The following is a 20,785-nucleotide window of genomic DNA, read 5'->3' on the forward strand; positions in this document are numbered from 1 at the left end:
TGCCCCAACCTGGACTGGGAATGGAATCTGCAACCCAGGTACATGCCATAGACTGGGAACTGAACCCGAGACCCTTTGGTGTGCTGCACTGACTGATGCTCTAACCATTTAGCGACACTGACCAAGGCAAATGGATAATATTTTTTAAGGGAAGACTTGCCATGTCAGATGGTAAAGTCTTTACATGCATTTGCTCTTTCACCCTCTCATTGAAATCTGCTTGTTCTTTCAAATTGAGCACAAACCCTCCAGAAAGCATGCACACAATATCAATGGTGTTTGTGGAGTTCCCACTATAAATGGCACTCCAGGCGAACAGACTTATGCCATACAATTGAACCTGGGAGAAGTATGTGCTCATTAAAGCAGTTATTTACTTAGGATCCACAGATGAGTCCCAGAGAGTCCATAAACCACCTTTCCCCTCTAAATGTCTACATATTTTTCTGTAAAAACAATTCCAACTATCAGATTGTCAAAGAAGACTGCAACCCTCAAAAAGTTAAGAATTGTTTATATAAACCCTCATCTTTAAAGTCTGAGAAAGCCTAAACGGGAGGAAGAGGTGCACTGTGGAAGAATGAGATCCTGCTACCCTCTGAGTCCACAGCACTGCTGAGGATCACAGAGCAGCACAATAGTGAGATACATGGGGCTCTGCCATGCCCTGAGCACCACCGGCCCGGGCCCCACAAGCACCAAAGCCTGTTCATTCAACCCACAACAATCACTGCTCCTGGCTTATTTCCATGGTTCCAATGAATATGCTAGACCTATTTATGTTGAAAATATTTTAAATATCACATACTCTTCTTTCATTGATCATTCCCCAATTTCCCCCAAGAAAAAAAAGTTTTCAAAGATATGAAAATTACGTATAGATGAGTTGGGGATTTGAGGTGCAATGGTGTGAGGGTGTGAATGTGTGAGTTTGTTAATGAGTGTGTGTGTGTGTGTGTGTGAGAGAGAGAGAGAGAGAGAGAGAGAGAGAGAGCGCGCGCGCACATGGGTGGGGGGGTGGGGGGGTGGAGGGCAGGGGTCTATGTGGGTGGGTAAGTGGATGGATAAGATGGTGCACTGAGCATGGGAGGTAGGTGATAGGACAGACACTCATTCCCAAGAGGGCGGTCATTCTTATGAAGGCCATAATGGGTACTGGCACCCTAACACAAGCATGACTCAGAAGATATAACTTCTCTCTCCACCAGCACCTGTCAGGGGTCTCCCTCCTCTTCTCAGAAATTCTCATTCTCAGACCCAAAGGCCCATTCTATGTGCTAGACCCACTGGGTGTCTGCAGAGCTGGCAACCACCACTCCACAGAGATGACCCTATAGTCTGGGGACACAGTGAATTGCTTATAGCCTTCCATCTTTCATTAAGGCTTTGAAATTAAAAGGCTACAAAGCTACTGTCCAGCGCAGAACTCTCAAGTCCCTGGACCTGATCTTCGAGTGTTACTTGAAGTGTTCCCAGACCACTGATTTCAGAATCGGGCATTCCCTTCAAACGGAGATTCCCAGCCCAACCCCACCTTCTTGAATCTGAACTTCTGGACGGGGCCTACAAACTTGGATTTTAACCAACTACCCAGGTGATCCTGATGTACAGTCTGAGGCCCAATGGCATGGGCTTCCCACCCACCCCCACCTTTTCCTTCCTGTTCTCCCTGCCCTGGAGAGCAAAGCCACCCTCTTCTCCACACTGGAGTCACGTAGACAATGTTCTCCAAGTTACTTCCTGCTCAGTGCTCACCAGCAAACAGTGAGACCACAATGCCTAGCATACCAAGATCTCAGGGACCTTGCAAATGTCACATCAACTTCATGGCACACTGTGAAATTTCCACCCAGGGCCGCAAAGAGGAAGTTCAGACAAACTCCGAGGCTCTGAAGGGTAAGCCACTTAGCCTTAGTAACCAGGAAACTTAAGAAGACTTGTTGTTTTAAATATATTTTTATTGAATTCAGAGAGGAAAGGAGAGGAAGAGAGATAGAAACATCAATGATGAGAGAGAACCATTGATTGGCTGCCTCCTGCACGTTCCCTACTAGGGATCGAGCCTGCAACCGGGCATGTGCCCTTGACCAGAATCAAACCCAGTACCCTTGAGTCCACAGACCAATGCTCTACCCACTGAGCCAAACCGGCTAGGGCAAGAGGGTTTGTTTTCATTTCAAGAAGAAATATCAAAACACAAGTTCTTTCCCACATGTAGTGGAGAAGTGAACAAAATGGACTAGGCCCTCCTGCAAGTACCTTAATGAACTCCTGCACGGGGTCAAATGAGATTGAACGGTAAAAGGCTCTGTAAAACCTCGAGTGCATCATAACTGCAAGGGCTCAGACCACTCTAGGCTAATCCAAAAAAAACAAGAATCCAATAGTGTCCAGTTTGACTGTGGCTTCTTTTCTACAGCAGTAGCCCTCCACATTTTTTTTCTGCCTAAAAATGCTCAAGAGATGGAAAGGCAATGAGTTTTGTTTTGTTTTTAAGAACACAAAAAGCACTAACTATAACAAAACATATGGATAAATTGGACTTCACCAAAATGAAGAACTTCCATTCATCAAAAGATACCATTAAGAGAGTGAAAAGACTAACTACAGAGTAAGGCAAGATATTTGTAATTTATATCTCCAATAACGCTCATATTATCCAGAATATTTAAAGAATGCCAACAAATAAATGAAAACTGAACAACCCAATTAACAAAATACATAAAAGACTTGAATAGGCCATAAAGGAGGACAAACAAATGGCCAAGGAGCACAAGAAATTGGGATCAACATGATGACTCATCAAGGAAATGCAATGAAAACCACAATGAAATATAACAAACTCCCTCCTGAATGGAACTCATTCAAAGACCATCAATACCAACTCCTGACAAGAACGTAGAGCCACTGGAATTCTCATACATGCTGGTAGGAGAGTAAATTGATAAAATCAAACAAAAGTAAACATGCACCCATTCTATGACCTAACAATTCTACCTCTAGATATATACCCAAGTGAAATGTGTGCATATGTCCACCAAAAGACACATTCAAGAACGCTCACAGTTTTATGCATCATGGCCAAAATTTGCAACAGCAAAAAAACTAATATCCATCAATAAGAGAATAAATTGTTGTATATTTAAACAACGGAATATCACACAACAATAAAATAGAATCAAATACTGCTACACACAACAACAAGAATGAATCTCATAGACATAATAATGAGGGAAAGAAGCTGGACACAAAAGACTATAAAAGGCATGATTCCATTTCTATGATGTTCAAACACTGACAGACATCAGAACAGTAATTTCATCTTGGGGAAGGGATATGGGCAATGAATGGGGTGTGAACACAAGGATACCTGCTGGGCAATAGAAACTTGATCTGGGTGTTACACAGGCAGAAGGGGGGGAGGGGGGAGCGGTTATTAAGATACAGACCTAAGGTTTTAGGCATCTTATTGTGATTACACCTTAATTAAAAAAATGTTTTTTAAATACTATCAACAATAAAAATATATTTAAAAAATAAAAAATGTTTGTAAGTAACTTGGGCTCACCAGTTATCCTGAGTCTAGTGCTTCCTTGTCGTGCAAGCCTAGTGGACGAGTAACTGAACTATGCTATTCTTCTTTAAAATACAAATTATAAGAATATCTACCTCATGGGGTTGTTGTGAAGGTTAAATGAGAGATGTATAAGGCATTTCAAAGGGTCAGACACACAGTAGATGCTCCCAAAATTAGTTATCACAGGGACACATGACTTGGGAGGGAGGAGGCAAGATGTTAAGTGTGGAGTAGGATCAAAATTTTGGAGGGACATGGGCACGTGTGTGTAGTTTAAAAAGGGAAAGAAAAGAGCCACAGGCACTTCTGATTCTCATGACCCCACCCCCAAAGCCCTCACCCACAGAGAGCCCTGAAAATCACACCCTACCACAAAGCAAGCCAGGCCACGTGCTGACGTGACGCACAGACTCTGCCATTGCAACCATTTCCTCCTGAGTGAAGCATCCAAGTGCTCTTTTCCCCGTTAGGGAATTAATGCCTGATAATTTATAAGGACAAAGAAGGAGCCTTGAGCCAATTCTAGAAAATCTGCCAAGGAGCTCCCTCTACCCACCAGATGAGAAAAGGAACAAGGGACGTACAATCCTTTCTAGAGCTCAAGCCCAAGATCCTACTTAGGAGACAGCACTTTATTTTCGCTCAGAACCCGTCCTTGCTTACTGCTCTATCTGGATCAGCTTGAGGACCATGATCAAGGATCTGCAATTTTCTCTAAGCTGGCACCCCACCTGTCACACAGGGGCGATGAAGAAAATAGTTATTCATCTATCACAGGGCAAAGTGCTACCCACCACCATATCTCCTCCAACTCTGGCCTCCAAAAACAGCCCACAGAAAGCCATACTTGGTTTAGCAACATATCTCGGAGCTGGGACCACTGATGCCAGCTCAGAGCCTTTTCATCAGCCAAGAACAAGCAGCATCACAACCAGCCCTGACTCCAGGGTTACTCGACAGCTTTCCTACTCTAATCTTATTCCTGAATCTGAGTCAACAATAGTGATCTCAGTGGCTTGGCAATTTACCCACTTCCTACTGGACAAGGAAATGCTATTACTAACTCCACCCCACTGAAACAAACACACTCAGAATCTAACAGTACTGTTCTTTCTAAATAAACCTCCAAAGAGCTAGAGTTTACTCATTCATAAGACTATAAATCTTCTGTTGGCAAGAGCTTGTTCTCAGCTTCCATCCACACTACAGTACATTTAAGGGTCAAGTTCAGCGTAAAAGGAGGATGGTGGCACCCACAGAAACACATGTTCTCACAGCCTGTGTTTGAAACCTGCCTCACTGTGTTTATTTAGGAAGAGGGAAATGATAAAAGCTTGGAGAATGGGGCTGCCACCCACAGGTGAAAGGGCTGAGCGAGTAACAGGGAGAAGTGGTCCTTGCCTCTGAAATGCTCCTGGGAAACTGATTTCTAACAGATCCTGGACGAGGGCTCAAAGTTCAATAAATCTTCATTTTCACAAACATATGGCAGATCTTCATTTACATAAAATAGGGCGAAAGCCAGGCAGAATAAACTTGAAGAATGACATCTCTTCCATGCCTGCCTAAGAGACTGCAGGCTCAAATGTCAATAGAGACCAGGCAAGAAAGAAAGCAAAATGAGAGAAACTGGGTAAGAAGTTCCTTACTGTCCAGACAAAATGGGTTTGGTCTCATTTTCATTAAAACATGCAGTCTTTTGTGTGTGTTTTTTTTTATTTTGCACTTCTACTTTCTGATAGAGACATAGGGACAAAGGAGTAGTTCCCTCTATGAGAAAAACAACAGTGCAAGGACAAGGCAAAGTGACAGCTGTTGCCTGTCATCACGGTGGGGAACAACAGGGAATGGTGGGGACTACAGCCAAGTGAAAAGGCCAAACCCCACCTAGCAGGAACATTCATCATTCAACTCTACAAATAGCTGATACATGGGATGGCAAGATCAGCATTTACAGATATTTCCAATTTTAAGATGTTGCCTCAAACTACTCCAGCCAAACCAAACATGTCTGGCCCACCAGTTTGCAACTTCTGGTGCCTGCGTCTGTCTTTCTCTGCCTCTCTCTACCTGAGCTCCACTCCAGGTTATCATGGCAGGTTATAAAGTCATCTCATGCATGAGGACCAATAATGACACATGTCTGTGTTCTTGATTAACCTCAAAGTCAAACACAGCAAAGCATCTCCAGTTCATCAGCAAAGGAGCAACTTGGGATACTTTCCCATCTATCTCAACGCTCAGGACCTAGTGTCATCACTGAAGAACAACATTAATCTACTCTTTGGAGATAAAAAGATGACTCTGCACAAACTATACATGCTATGAAATAATGAAAAGTCCCTGTCCACTACAGATCTTTGTACATGAGAAGAATATGTAACATGAGAACCTGGGTGGGATCCAGGTGAGAGAAAAAAGTGAGAGAGAAACTAGAAGTTGCAAACTGGTGGCCCACACACTGTGGCTAAGATTTATTGAGTGTTTATTATGGGTAAGCACTGTGCTAAGGACTTCATGAGCATTACCATTTATTTGTCACAATAACTATATGAAGTAACTACCATCATTATACCTCTTTTAAAAACTGATACTCAGAAACCATTTGCACAATGGCACACCGCAAGTAGGTGGCAAAGCCTCAGCTTGAACCCAGTCTGCCTGACTTTCAAAGCAAAGCCCACATCTTAACCACAATGCTGTACTGCCCCCAAGTGCATGCAATGTATGTCCTGAGATCCAGGGCTACCAGCTCCTTAGAAGCACCTCTCCCTCCACCTATCTCTCTCTCTCTCTCTCTCTCTCTCTCTCTCTCACACACACACACACACACACACACACTCACACACACAAAGTTTTCAGAATAGAAGACTTCTAATTAATTATTTAGAAAGGACCTAGTCCTAATGAATGAATGCCTCATAACCTATTACAGCCTACAGCACTGACCTCTTGGGAGGAAAGGTCCTAAAATAATTAGTACCATAGCAGTAAGAACAACTTATAGAGTAAATATAGCCAATCACATCAGATAATTCCCTACATCTTTATTTTAAAGGAGACTGAAGTCACAAACCACCAGGAAGCCCAGACGAAGAAATCTTTGCGCATTAAGTTGCATGGTTCTTCCACATACCAGATAGTGATTACCTATCACATGCCCGCCATAATGCTAGGCGCTGGGGACACAGGAGTAAGGACATTTTAACACAGCGCACCAGGAGAAAACTTATTAATTGCTGAGAAGAGTAAGACTTGGGAAGAACGCAAGCACTTGTTACTATTGTTCATAACAAACAATGACAAAATATTCTAATTCAGGAACTCTCCTAGTTCATTTAGTAATATTTTTTCATTATTACTATTCTATCTTGTGATAAATAGAAATCCACATAAGTAGAATTTACTGAATGAATTGTCTCTTCTCTTCAGATTCACGTAACAGAAAAATTTTGGTTTACATTTTTTTAAAATAAACATTTTATATATAGAAATTGGAAAACAAACTGGTATACCAAATCAGTAACACCACAAATTTCACTATGCAGACTAAAGAATCAAAGTAAGGTTGACTCATTTCACACCACAGTCCACTAACAACCACATGCCATTCTTATTTAAAACAGAATCAAACAGAAAGTATTCTCTAATTATTAAAAAAAATGTAAATGTAAATGACAAGTTCAAATGACAAAAATTCCTAGAACTTCTCAACTAAATTACTTTACAGAACAGCTAAAAAGCAATCCAGAAAGTATGATATTTCCCCCGGCTCTGCCCCCACCCAAGTCATGGAAGTCAGAGCAGTATAACACCCTCTGAGGAAGGAAAAAGCCATTTCCTCTCTGAAATGTCATTGGCATTGAGTGCAGTGCTCTAATCCAACCAGCAGGAAGGCAAAATCAAATATTATTTCAAACAAGGGGTGAGGAGGGGAGGGGAGGGGAAATTTGAAACCAGGAAAAATGGATTCATCTGTTGCAAAAGATAAAGGCACATTGCACCATGAGGGCCAGGATTGCCTGGTTCTCAGCACATGGAGCAGCCGAAATCACTCCGCTGTTTTCTTCACCATCCTCAATACACCAACCCTGCAGCCAAGAGCCTGACACTTCAGGAATCAGGTGAAATGTAATGTTTACACAAAGGCTAAATTAACTACACGTGCTTGCTTTTGTAGGAAAATGGGTATGAAATGATCCATCATGAATGGGTGGGAAGAAGGAATTTCTAGAGAAAGAGTGAGTCACTTAGAATACCTTTCTCTTGAGTAATATTCACATGATGATGTCTTCTACAGAAATCTACACACAAACACACACACACACACTGCTCTGACTCCTGTCAATGTATGAAAGACAGCTAATTTTCAACTGGACGCCTTGTGGTAACTAATACACATACAAAACTGCCATCTAGAGGTTGAGGACTGAAACAAAGTGTGTTACATAAGATGCTTCTTTTTGGAAAACACAATCTCACACTCACACAAACAAGTGCATGCACACACATCACATACCAAACTGAAAGTAATAGCATTATTTTAACTTCAAAACTAGTATGGTTTCCTTTTGAGATCAGACATTGAAAGGAGCATAAAACTTTTTATCTTGTGCAGGAAATATATCTGTAAATAACAAGTTGTCACATACATATTTTTAAAAATGGAATCTTCCCGTAGTAGCCCCTTTGCACATTTAATACACCTGTCTTCACTCTCAACTTACAGGTGAATAGAAAATTAATGGCACAATAAGTAAAGGAACACCATGAAGATAGAAAAAAAATGGGCTCAAAGATACACCCACCAAAGCTAAGGTTCACCATAAGGACAATGAAGTCTCAGATTTTAGGGGAGAGAAAAAATTCAAAGGCACAACCTTTTCCAACACAAGACTGCATCAGGGATAAATATTAATGCATTCCATCTTCAGAACAATTCTGCAAGATAGGTATGACAAGCCCCTTCTTACAGATATGGTTTAACCACCTGCCCAAATTCACATGGTAAGGGGATGATCCCAAATTCAAACTCAGGGCTGCTTCGATCTTTCACCTGCATCATGCAGCCTGCTATAAAAGCATACTTGAAATAAAGGTGCTGACATATTAGTGGGTTTGAATAGGTTTTTCAGATCCTCCATAATCTTTCTAGCCTCCACTATCCTTACTTTAACCAACCTTCCATTTTCCTGGGGAGCTTTGTGCTATACAGACATGCAGATCATGTGTGTACTTGCTGAAGTTTTAGTTTAAATAGCAACTAACATGATTAAGCTCCTGTAGTCTCTTTCACAACAGTTCACCAAAGTCCCAAAGGAAAAATAATGTAACTCAAACATTGCATTACCATAGAAAAAATTAAACAGCCACATGCACACAGTGCTGTTATTAAAAGCTGTATAACATGATGTTATTCTGCCTCTGGAAGCAAATTACCTGAAACAGATATTCAGAAATGAGCAGAGGTATATAAAACATGCCTAATTAAACAACCAGCCAACCAACACAAAGAAAAGTTCACATACTATGCAAACACAAGATAGAGGTGACAGTGGGTATGACATGCCTCACGGGGACTGGTCCTGAGGAAAGCTGTCCCTATATTAGTGGAAAGCTTGCAAAAGGAGGACTTCAGATTTTATTGAAAGAAAAATCAGATGATGACTTTTAAGAAAGAAAGTCCAATAGATTCACAATGCTTCATTAAACTTTCTATCTCCACTGTCGGCAGAGTCTCTGGCATATAATTCTACTAAATAAATGAGGGAGGGAGAAAGAGAAAGAGAGAGGAAATGAACTCAGGGTATTCTAGTCATGCCATCATTCTCTGTAAGAATGAAAGGTAAGGTCCCTCTGTTACATTTTACCCATAGCATTCTGGCCCTCCAAGTTTGCTGGAACACTCAACACACACACACTATATATATATATATGCCTTTAATTGCATGAGTGAGTGTGTGTGTGTGTGTGTGTGTGTGCGCGCGCATTCTACCCTCAGAGGTAAGTTCCCTGAAGGCAAGGACTATGCTTGTCTTGGTCTCCATTACACCCCTAGCACCAAGTACCTAGATCACTTCTTAAGACTCTAAGAAGTTGTCCTTTGCTGCCACCTCTGGAGTGCCAATGCTGGGGATGGAGCCTCGAACACTCCACATAATATCTCCAAATGTATGGACCATTGAAGGTAACTAATCCTGTAAACAAGAAAGCATTCTAATCGTTTCCTTTCCCCAAGTATAAACACTGCCCCTTAAGAGCTACACTGATTCAGTGCATCAAAAAATAAGGCTTTTTTCCTATTATTTTCCATATGATTTAGTGACCCCTCCTGGAAAACATCTGGGAGAAAACAACCATGTGTTATTTAACATCTGTGAGAAATCTCTTAAAAATAAACAAATCCAGAAATAGTAGGAGATGACTACCACCAGGATCCTTTAGCTTAAACAAATATTTTCCTCACATTTGCTCATTAATATCCATGAGATGCTGGAAGGGAGAGTTAATCATTTAAAGTGACTGAAGATAGACACTGGCAAGTGTTAGCAATTCACATGCCACTACCGCTAATTCACATGCTGCTTTTCCATGAAGTCCATTTTTTTAATTTTTATTTTTCAATTACAGTTGACATTCAATATTATTTTATATTAGTTTCAGATGTACAGCAAAGTGGTTAGATAATCATATAATTTGCGAAGTGGTCCCCCCAACAGATGAAGTCTCCTTTTCACTCAGGAATTTTACATTAAACTCTCTCCAAAAGAGTTGATATACTTTCAGGGAAAAAATGATAAACCTAGTCTTTATTCAATTAGCCAATACAAAATATAAACCTTCAAATGCCCCTTGCTATCTATTAGAAGTGCTAGCCCTGGAAGGGGCAGTCTCTCCCTATTCAGAAAAGTATTTAAGGTGTCAAAACACCAAACTATATAGAAAATAAAAATCACAAGTACTACAACAGAACCATGTACACCAGTGATGGCAAACCTTTTGAGCTCGGCGTGTCAGCATTTTGAAAAACCCTAACTTAACTCTGGTGCTGTTTCACATATAGAAATTTTTTGATATTTGCAACCATAGTATAAAAAAGATTTATATTTTTGATATTTATTTTATATATTTAAATGCCATTTAACAAAGTAAAATCAACCAAAAAAATGAGTTCACATGTCACCTCTGACACGCGTGTCATAGGTTCGCCATCACTGATGTACACACATCCTGCTTATTAAGAGGAGATTTAGGAGCCTCATTCTGTACCCCTCAATTCATGACAAAGGAAAAGAGACGGCAACTTAGAAGAAATCAACTTCCCAAATCCACTCAGAATGTTGAATGTGACAGGTCTGCTCTCAGATTATAATTGGGACATGCAAAGCTTTTATGGGCACAGTAAAGGGGGAAGGTGGTATGAAATGTCAACAAGGGTAGAAACGGCGAGTTTTCACTGCCTAAAAAGCAACAGTCTACAACTTCTGGGGAAACATCTGCAGGAGAAAGCACAGAAAACAATTCAGCATTAAAAAACATCACTGAGCTTGCACCCTGTCTCACAGAGAGCTACAATGCAAGGCATGTCCTTTCCCAAACAGCCATGTGGAGGAACAACCATCTCTAGGAACTATACATCTGAACTATACAACTGGCTCCACTTCCAAACAAACACATTGTCTTCACTTCTTTCATGGAGGCCCACAATATGAATTCCCTGCTTTAGAACTGAGAAGAAAGATGTCTACAAGTGCTTAAAGCAACCTGATTTAAGATTTATTTAAAATCAAGAATAAGCAATTTTAACTTGACGCACACTTTTTACAATACCTCTGGGCTACCCCAAGTCAACGTACCCCTCCATACAACCCTTCTCCACTACCTTCCCCTCTCACATACCAAGCATGGTGAAAGGCTAGGGAGCTTTCTTTTCTTTACAAATTATATTTATATCTCTTGCATTTGGAGTCTAGTTACTTAACAATAAATAATAACAGTTAGCCCTGGCCAGTGTTGCTAAATGGTTAGAGCAGTGGTTCTCAACCTTCTAGCCCTTTAAATACAGTTCCTCATGTTGTCACCCAACCATAAAATTATTTCCGTTGCTACTTCATAACTGTAATGTTGCTACTGTTATGAATCGTAATGTAAATATCTGATATGCAGGATGGTCTTAGGCGACCCCTGTGAAAGGGTCGTTCGACCACCAAAGGGGTCGCGACCCACAGGTTAAGAACCACTGAGTTAGAGCATTGACCAGAGTGCCAAAGGTTGAGGGTTTGGTTCCTAGTCCCAGTTGGGGATTGTGTGGGAGGCAACCAATTGTTTGTCTCTCTCTCTCTCATACACCTCTCTCTCTCTCTCTCTCTCTCTCTCTCTCTCTCTCTCCCCCTCCCACCTTACTCCCTCCCTTACACTCTCTTTAAAAAGTAATGGAAAAAATAGCCTCGGGGAAGGATTAATAATAATAACAACAATAGCTAATACTTGTTGAGCATTTATTATTTGGCATTCTGCTAAGTATTTTTATATGCATTTTCTTCTTGAATCCTTACAATTCTAGGAACTAGGTACTATTTCCATCTTAATTTTCCAGATAAGGAAATCGAGGCCCCTGAGAGATTAAATAACTTGCCCAAGGTCACATGGCTGCTGAACAAAGTCAAGATTTAGATCCAGGTTGCTGGAATAGAGAGCCAGAGTTGTAATGACTAAACTGCTAAAGAGACAGTTATTTCCATGAACTTCTCAGCCCAAAAGGGCATGTTCTCTGCCTGGGAGCTCCAGCAGCCTCCAGCAGCCACAGTGTAGACACACATCCTGGCACCAGTAGGGGTCCCACACCTGCCACATGCAGAGGGGCACACCCCAGGTAGTACTCCATTTCTGGATCCCCTAGAGCTGGGGCTAAGCGGCCACAGATAACGTCTCAAGGAGGAGGAAAGTACTGGCTTATCAAAATGGTGTGGCTTTTCCATTTAATAAAGGGGAGAAATTAAGTGGCATTACAGGAGAATCATGCTGGGATTTAAGGATCTTCCTGCTAGCACTGCTGATCTTGAACAGATAGCTCAAATAAGCTGAGCACATGGCTTTCATTGAAAGAATTAACCTGTTGCCAAGGAAAGTGTCTCTAAGAATTGGAATGTTGTCAAACTAGCTTAACACCACGAAATGGTACAACTTAATGAGACACTATAAATCTTGAGGAATAAAACACAGAGTTCTCTCTCCAAAGACTGTGATTTCACAAGTGGGTTGCTATTGTCCCTGGGTGGGCGCACATGCACACACACACACGTAGGTGAAAAGCTGTAACTAAAAGCTGACATTTTTTTTAATTGAGGAGAATGTCCCCCCCTTCCCTTTATGCAATTCCTTTTGAATCATTTTATTGAATTTTAAAAGTAAACATTTCTTTAAAGTAAACAAATCTCAAATAGCTGATACAGTCATGTTAGAGTCAGTTTTATTTAAACATCTATTCAACCTCCTGAGACAGAACACACATTCCTAAGACAAGGAGCCTTCACACTAAAATAAAACCAACCAACCAGCGGCTCAGTGCTGAACCTAAAAATGTGGGGAGGAGACACTGATCCTTAAAAATCAGCAACAAGCCTGAGTCTATTCCCAAATGAGTATTAAAAGGATGGAGAAGGAAAAGAGGGGAAGGAAAACAGGAAATTTTGACTGAATGGAAAAGATACTATATCCAAATTCAGTAGTATTTGTTCCTGGGAAAAGTGTGACAGCTACTCACCTGTCTACTGCTTCTACGTCAAAGCAAAACCTCTTCTCAATAGAGTCTGTTTTCCGCCGGATGCAGGATTTGAGAGTGACCAACTCGTCTTCTCCCTGTTAGGAACACACAGACCATCAAGATGAGGCCAGTTTATGGGTTCTGCTTCCCTCCAGAACAAACATGCCCCATGGACAGGAGTGATCATTTCCTCTTCTCAAACCTGAATGTTCATGACCACAGGAGGTAAATGGTTGACCATAAACCTTCTCAGACGGCTAAAATTTATCAACCATGTTCTACTTGGAGTCAAATGTCTTTAGTACTGGTAGATCATGATGGTCAGGCACCAACCTCTGTTACATTAAATTCTTGTGATATTATTTTAAATAGGCTTAATTTGTAGGTTTGACATGAGTCAAAACAAAATGACCTTGAGGTTTCCTCCCAACTCAGCTTCTTGAATCTTGGTTCAGTTGTCACTTCTTGGGAAAGTCAAATACCCTTACACATGTTCACACAGCACCATGTGCCTCTTCCTCCCTCAGAGCACTGATCACAGCTGAAATTTTCCATGGATCTGAGCAATGACTCAAATGACATCTCTCTCTTCATTGGACTGTAAGCTCCCTGAGGAAAGGGACTGTGCCTGCTTTTGCTTACTCTTGTATCCCCAGAGCCTAAACAGGCCCCAGAACAGAATAGGCACTCAACCAATGTTTTAACAGATATATTGAGATATAACTAATGTGTAATAAATTGCACATGTTTAACATGTACAATTTATGAGTTTTGATGCCTATATACATCCATGAAATCATAACCACAATCAAGCTAATGAACATACCCATCACCTTCAAAAGATTCCTGCTGTCCCTTTGTAATTCATCCCTATATCCAGAAAACATTGAATATGCTTTCTGTCACACCCTATAGATAAGTTTGCATCCTATATAATAAAGAGCTAATATGCTAATTAGACCGAACAGCAGAACAACCGTCCGGGCGACCTTCAGAATGACCTCCCGGATGAAGCCGGGGCTGCAAGGGCCAAGCTCCTTGCATGAATTTTGTGCATCGGGCCTCTAGTATTCTATAACTTTACAAAAATGGAATGCCCTTTTATGTCTGACTTCTTTCACTCGGCATAATTCTTTTGCAATTCATTCATGTTGTGCGAATCAAGAGTTTATTTCTTCTTACTGCTGAGTAGTACTCCATTGCACAAATGGAATGCTGTGGTTTTATCATACAGCACTAATTTCTTCTCTTTCTGTCATGTAAGAATTTGTTAAGGATCCTGTTTCTCCTGCCTGTCCCAATCTTTCTTTTTCTAAACTAGGGAGGAAGTTAGTAAACTTGCCTAGTCTGTTGAAATAATAGGAAATGTGACTGCATATGGTAAAACTAACCACGCTCTAATATCCGAATAGTACACAAAACACAGAAGACCTAGGAAGAGATAGTTTACTAGTATATTCACAGCTTTACATCTATTGGGTTTTACTGAATAGCTAAGATTAAGTTCTCAGATTGAGAATTGCTCCTTCCACACTGTGAAAATGAATGAGTATAAACGCCCAAATACAGGGGATTCTGACTATGCTGATGTCTGACTATATTTCAGATTGAATGGACCTGGACCAGCTTCTACTTCGAAAGCTTATAGAGAGGTGTCCCTGGTAAATGGGAGGGAACAGGGGATCTATAAAATATTGTCAAATATAAGAAAACAGAAGATTCTGTTCCAAGGATGACCATATCACAACAAGAAAAATATATAAAGACAATGTGTTCAACTACCAATGGTTTTAAAAAAGTGGGGGATGCAGGTGATAATCACTTAAACAAATAAATGAAAAGTTAGAAGTGACAAAAACTAAGTTGTGCTACAAAAGCCTAAATTAAGGAGGTTTGACCTGGTCAAGAAGGTCAGCAAAGGTTTTCCTGGGCTTGGACTTGACGGATTCATGAGATAAGACCAGCCTTGGGGATGAAGAAGAGCAGGTGGAAAAAACCTGTGGTCAGTCCTTGGGTCCCTAAAGGAACTGAGGGAAGCTAGTGTGGCTAGAATTCCAGAGCAAGAGGGAAAGTGGAATGAGAAAGGGTTTGAGGGATGCAGCGGCAAGATCATGCAGATTGTGGTCTGTATGCTGAGCGCTGTGGGGAAATAATGAAATATGTCAAATGAGGGAAGGAATAGGGTCAGCTTTGGGCTGCTGCACACCTCCTGCAGAGAGGTGCCTCCTCTCAGACTGCAGGATGCAGGGAAGTCTCTCTCACCAGAGAGAAAAGACAGATCACATACTAGTAAAAGGGAAATGCATGCAGTGAGTACGCCCAGGAAAGGAGAAACCCTGGAGCACAGCAAGGAGCTCCCAACGCAGTGACCCATGGAGCCTGATGCAGCCTGACTGAGTTCCAAATGTGGCCACAAGAACTCCAGCCCACCCACTCTTCACACTCCTCCTCCTACTGGGAGGCAGTGTCTGCATCCTCTCCCACTGATATTAGGTGGATTGGGTGGGCTTTTGTGACTGTTTCAAAAAAACAGATAGGACAAAAGTAAGGTAATATGACTTCTAAGAGTAGGTCATTAAAAAGCAATGCAGGCTCTGTTTTCGTTGCTGGAATATTCACTCTTTAAACATTTAGCTGCCCAGTGGCCACCATGCTGTGAGGAAGCCCAAATTAGCCCACACAGAGAGACCAGATAGACGGGCCCTGAGACTCCAGAGAAACAGGGAAGAGAGGAGGTCAGGAAAAAGAAAGAAAGCTATTCTCACTGGCCTTGAGCTGCTTCAGATGCTCATTGTTCCAGCTAGAGTCACCATCTGATTGGAGCCCCAAGAAAAACCCTGAGCCCAAACCACCCAACCAAGTGCTCACCGAATTCCTGATCCACAGAAACTGTGAGAAACGCTAAGAAGATTGGTATTGTTTTAAAAGTTGCTCAGTTTGGAGGTGATCCGTTACACAGCAACAGATAACTGGAACAGCTAAGCTGCCAAATGGCAGCCCTGTGAGTATCAAGTGAGAGTGATGCAAATCAGTTTCACAGGGTGAGGTCACCCAAGAATTTCTAGCAGCTAAACACATTTGACACACTTAATCCTGCACATATGTGAAATACAAGAATCTTTCTTAGTTGTAATTTCTAATATAACTTAGAGCTAAGAATCATCTTGTGTAAGTTACTTTATAGGGTACTATACCTCCTGGAACTACTGTATAAAAACTAGGAAAATTAGAGTGAAATATTGGAGGTGTTACTTTATATAAGCATTGTCGTTATTTGTTAGTCAAGCAAATCAAGCATGAAATTTAAAAAAATTAACTCACCCCCTTTCCTCCTGACTTTTGGTCAAATGGTACCATGGTGATCTGTTTGGAATCCCGCTGATATGTACAGTAGTGCTTCACCCAAGAAGTTCCAAAGTGACCTGCAAAGTAATATTTCCCATAAAACAACTACATATGTCCACTGTGTGCCAGGAAGACACACAACCCATAACCCACAATGCTCACCTATCCTTAACTTGTTTCTAGGGACACTATATTCCCCACACCAGCTAGACTGGAACAGGCAGAAATCTGATCCCACAGACTGGAAATGGAGCCTACCCAGGGCTTTCCCCAGAGACCAAGGAAGACTGTTTCCCACTAAATGCTACATCCAATGGGTCTTAAAATGTAAGGGAAATAGAGTTTCCCTGGGGAAATTAATTCACTTTCCCATCATCAATCTCCATTTGAAGTTTTCTGTCTCTCCCCTGACAGGAGTAAGATGACTGAGGAAAGAACACAGAAAGGCTCCTCAAAGTGCTTGTCACCGCTCCCATCTGCTGCAATGACTTCATGCTTCCCACACAGCTGCTCTGCGACTATGTGCACAGACAGACAGGAGACTCTGACCTACTTCCAAGCCCCTAATTTTCACGTTAGCAGAACTCAAGAAGACTGAAAAGCAGGCAAAGAAAATGCAGAGACACCCAAGATAGAGAATGGAAGTAACTGTAAGTGCCCAAATGTAACCTAAGGATTCTCCCTCAAAATTATCCCTCAGGAAAGATGGAGATGCCCCCCCCCCCCAGTCAAAGTCTGACTAAGTCTCTGATTTTACCCAGTGCTTATTACTTTATTAGTCTACAAGGACCTCAGTCAATACTAGTTTAAATGCTTACAGAATCACATAACACAAGTTGTGAAAAAAATAATTATAATATGAATAGAGATCCTGCAGACATTTAATCATTATTTTTCAGGGTGTGACTGACCATTATAAGTATTGGAGATTACTTAGTAAACTTAAAAAGCAATACGGTAAGTGTCTACATTAGAACATCAGAGTCAAATGAAAATACTAACCATTCTAATGTATCTTTTGTGGATTCAAGAAAAAAATTCAGTGATAGCACAACACAAAGATTCCAAAAGTGCTTGTATCTTGGACAATTTGAGCATCAAAACAAATAAGGACAGTACTGAATTTAGCCTATGAATAAAATGGGAATCCATGAGTCCATACTGACAACAGAAAGATAGATGGGTGAATGGGCAGATGGATGGGTGGGTGAATAGAGAGATAGTAAAGGAGAAAAGGAGGGAGGGAGGAGGAGGGAAAGAGGAAGGGAAGGAGGGAGAGAGAGGCAAAGTGAGGTCACTTCCTTTCAATATACTAAATGGCAACTGGTAAATGTGGAGGAGTGGGAGAGCTGAGAAATCACCATTTTGCAACCATCATAGTAAAGATCAGTTCAGGGAGGATTTTCAATAGAAGTTGAGTCTATGAGGGGAGGGGGTGGGGATAATGATGTGGTCTTAAGCTATTTCCCCACAGACTACTAATTAGTTACAAGGGAAAAATAGTGACTGTACAGGGAAGAAACCAGACAGTACCTTGACTGGGTAATCAAAATTTACATCACCACTGAGGGGCAGATGGCCACAGAGGAGAACACAGTGTTACCTGTGTAGGATATAACCAGGGACACATAATCTCAATCTAATCTTGAGGAAACATTAGCTGAACCCACACTGAAGAATTATATATATTCTTCAAAAATGTCATGTCATAAAAGACAAAGAAAAGCTGAGGAAGTGTTCCAGATAAAGGAAACTAAAGTCATAACAACTAACCACAGTATGAGCTCCTGCCCTGGAGAAAAACAAAATGCTGTGTAAGGGTATTTATATGGGGACAACTGACAAAATTGGAATAGACAGTGTCATTTATATTAACTATCTTATCAATGTTAAATTTCCTGCGTATGATAACTATGGTTACATAGAAGAATATCCTTATTTTTAGAAAACATACACAGAAGTAAAAGAGCATGGTATATGCAACCTGTTCTCAAATGGTTCAGAAAAAATTAAAATTGTGTGTGTATCTGTGACTGTGATGTGCACACACACACACACACCCATACAGAGAGAGAATGATATAACTGTGGGAAAATGATAAAAATTCGTGCATCAGGCTAAAGGTCATACTGTTGTTCTTTACAGTATTCTTGAAACCTTCTTTAAGTTTTGCATTACTCCAAATAATGTTACAAAAACTTTCCAAGAAAAAATAAAGATGTATCCCAATGATATGCTCCAGGCTACTGTGTTAGAGAAACAAAACGTGGATCCAAACGTGGATAATCAAGACATTAATGCTGAAAGAGCACGTGAAGTGTTTGAATAAAATTGTACAATATAATGTGAGAGTGCAAAAAAGCAATACTGATTTTACCTATGTAAGTGAATAATATTAATAAATTAAGTATTATAAGTAGACATTGGACTATATTTTTGCAGTCCTAACAATTTATATTTTCAAATTCACCTTAAATTTGGGGGATAGATCTTCTCACTGGGCAAACAAGGCATCCCCTTACATCAGGTATATATGAAACACAGAACTAAAGTAGCTTGTTCCTACAAACCTCAACAAGCTGGTCCCTGTAAGAATAAGGGACATGAAGTTCTCATCACAACCAATGCTCCAACCCCACTACTGCCCCCATTGTCAACAGGGAACAATTTTAAGCCCAAGCAAATGTTTAGTAATCACTGAACAGAATAATCACTGAAACCAAGTGTTCTACTTCTGCTCCATCGGGAAGCTTCCAGGATGAAGACATTTGTCTAACCCAAAATCAACAGAAGGACATAAAAGCACAAAATCAGGAAAAATCTGGGAGAAGTAATGTGTGCAGCCAAGAAAGCAGGAGTAGGAGACTAGGAGAAAAGCTATTCATTAAGGAAAACAATTTGCTATCTTGTCCCCCTAGCATTGCTTGCATGAATCAAGCCTGGGAGTGCACAGCCTCATCGGTCATAAAGCCTTCCCCCAGGCCTAGGGCATGAATGTGAATCATCACTGAACACTCCATGTCACCAGCATGTCTCTCCTGACATCGCACCAGTAAAGCAATGACGAGTCTTCTTCCTGGCTCTGGGAATGAGCTCTTGTTTCTACTTTTCATAAAATGTAAGTGTTGGGATGACTTGAGGAGAAGAGGGAAAGCACCATGGCTGTTTGGGCCTTGCTCAAACAAGTCTCAAATGAAAACAAAATCACTAAATAGGAAATCCCACCAAAGGATATGATTGATAATGGACAATTAGGTCTACCAGGGAAGATTTTCCCAAGTCTTCCATGCCAAAGGGATGGTGTTTAAAGCTAAACTAAGGGGACAGGCACCTCAAGAGTCGAGAGACATGAGGGAGAAAAGAAGCACCACGGAACCTCAATGCATTCCAGTTACAAAGAAAACAGAACACGTCCCTTGGCTGTAGACAAGACTTGTGGATACCACCCTCCCCCTAGGAAACTGAACTATGAAAATACTCTCATTCACCCAAACCTGTGTTCACAAAACTTTTGGCCAGGCACCACTGGACACACCCTTCACCTTGTGGGCAAAAGCATGAGCACACCCCAAGCTGTTGGTCGCCACAGGCACTCACGTTTCTCCTGAACGTAGAGGTACCCTTCCATGGTGTAGGGACTGATGGTCTTGTGCTCAAGGGGATTCTCCTTCATTTTTTTCATCAGTGACTCCACTTCTGACCTGGTGCCTTCAAAGCGATTTCTTGTCTAGGATGAAAGGAATTATATTCAAATCAAAGAAATAAAACCCTCTTCCCACCTCTGACAATTCAGAACCTCAACCAATAGAATTCTTATATCTAAAAATCAGATAATTTAGTTCAAAAGTCAACCATCTAAGAATTAGGCTAATATTCAAGAAGTTACTTTAGCCTTAAGGTCCTCTACCAGATTGTCTCTCAAACTCTAAGGACCATCAAAATCACGTAAGGAACTTGGAGTAAATGTAAATGCCCAGGCCTCACTCCTAAAGATGAAATGAGTACCTCTGGACCCAGATATGTGTATTTGAAATGAGCATCCAAGGTGATTCTGCTCCACAGAAGGGCCTGGCCCCAGCTCCCCTCAGGCCTGAGGGGCT

At 41.1% G+C, this 20,785-nt stretch overlaps 1 protein-coding gene across 5 annotated transcripts in view; it reads right to left on the reverse strand.

Moving 5' to 3' along the window:
- ARHGAP26 (Rho GTPase activating protein 26) overlaps nucleotides 1–20,785 on the reverse strand; it is a 414,762-nt gene that overhangs the window by 264,114 nt on the left and 129,863 nt on the right. For all 5 annotated transcript variants that reach the window (XM_070414706.1, XM_070414707.1, XM_070414705.1 and 2 more), the window contains exons 8-10: nucleotides 20,283–20,412; nucleotides 16,662–16,762; nucleotides 13,341–13,435 (exon numbers count right to left, since the gene is read on the reverse strand). In XM_070414706.1, the coding sequence (XP_070270807.1) occupies nucleotides 13,341–13,435; nucleotides 16,662–16,762; nucleotides 20,283–20,412 (326 nt within the window). The remainder of the gene's footprint in view (nucleotides 1–13,340; nucleotides 13,436–16,661; nucleotides 16,763–20,282; nucleotides 20,413–20,785) is intronic.

Source organism: Myotis yumanensis, unplaced genomic scaffold, assembly GCF_028538775.1.
Source record: "Myotis yumanensis isolate MYYU_CA2020_CCGP unplaced genomic scaffold, mMyoYum1.0.hap1 SCAF_5, whole genome shotgun sequence".
Lineage (NCBI taxonomy): Eukaryota > Metazoa > Chordata > Mammalia > Chiroptera > Vespertilionidae > Myotis > Myotis yumanensis.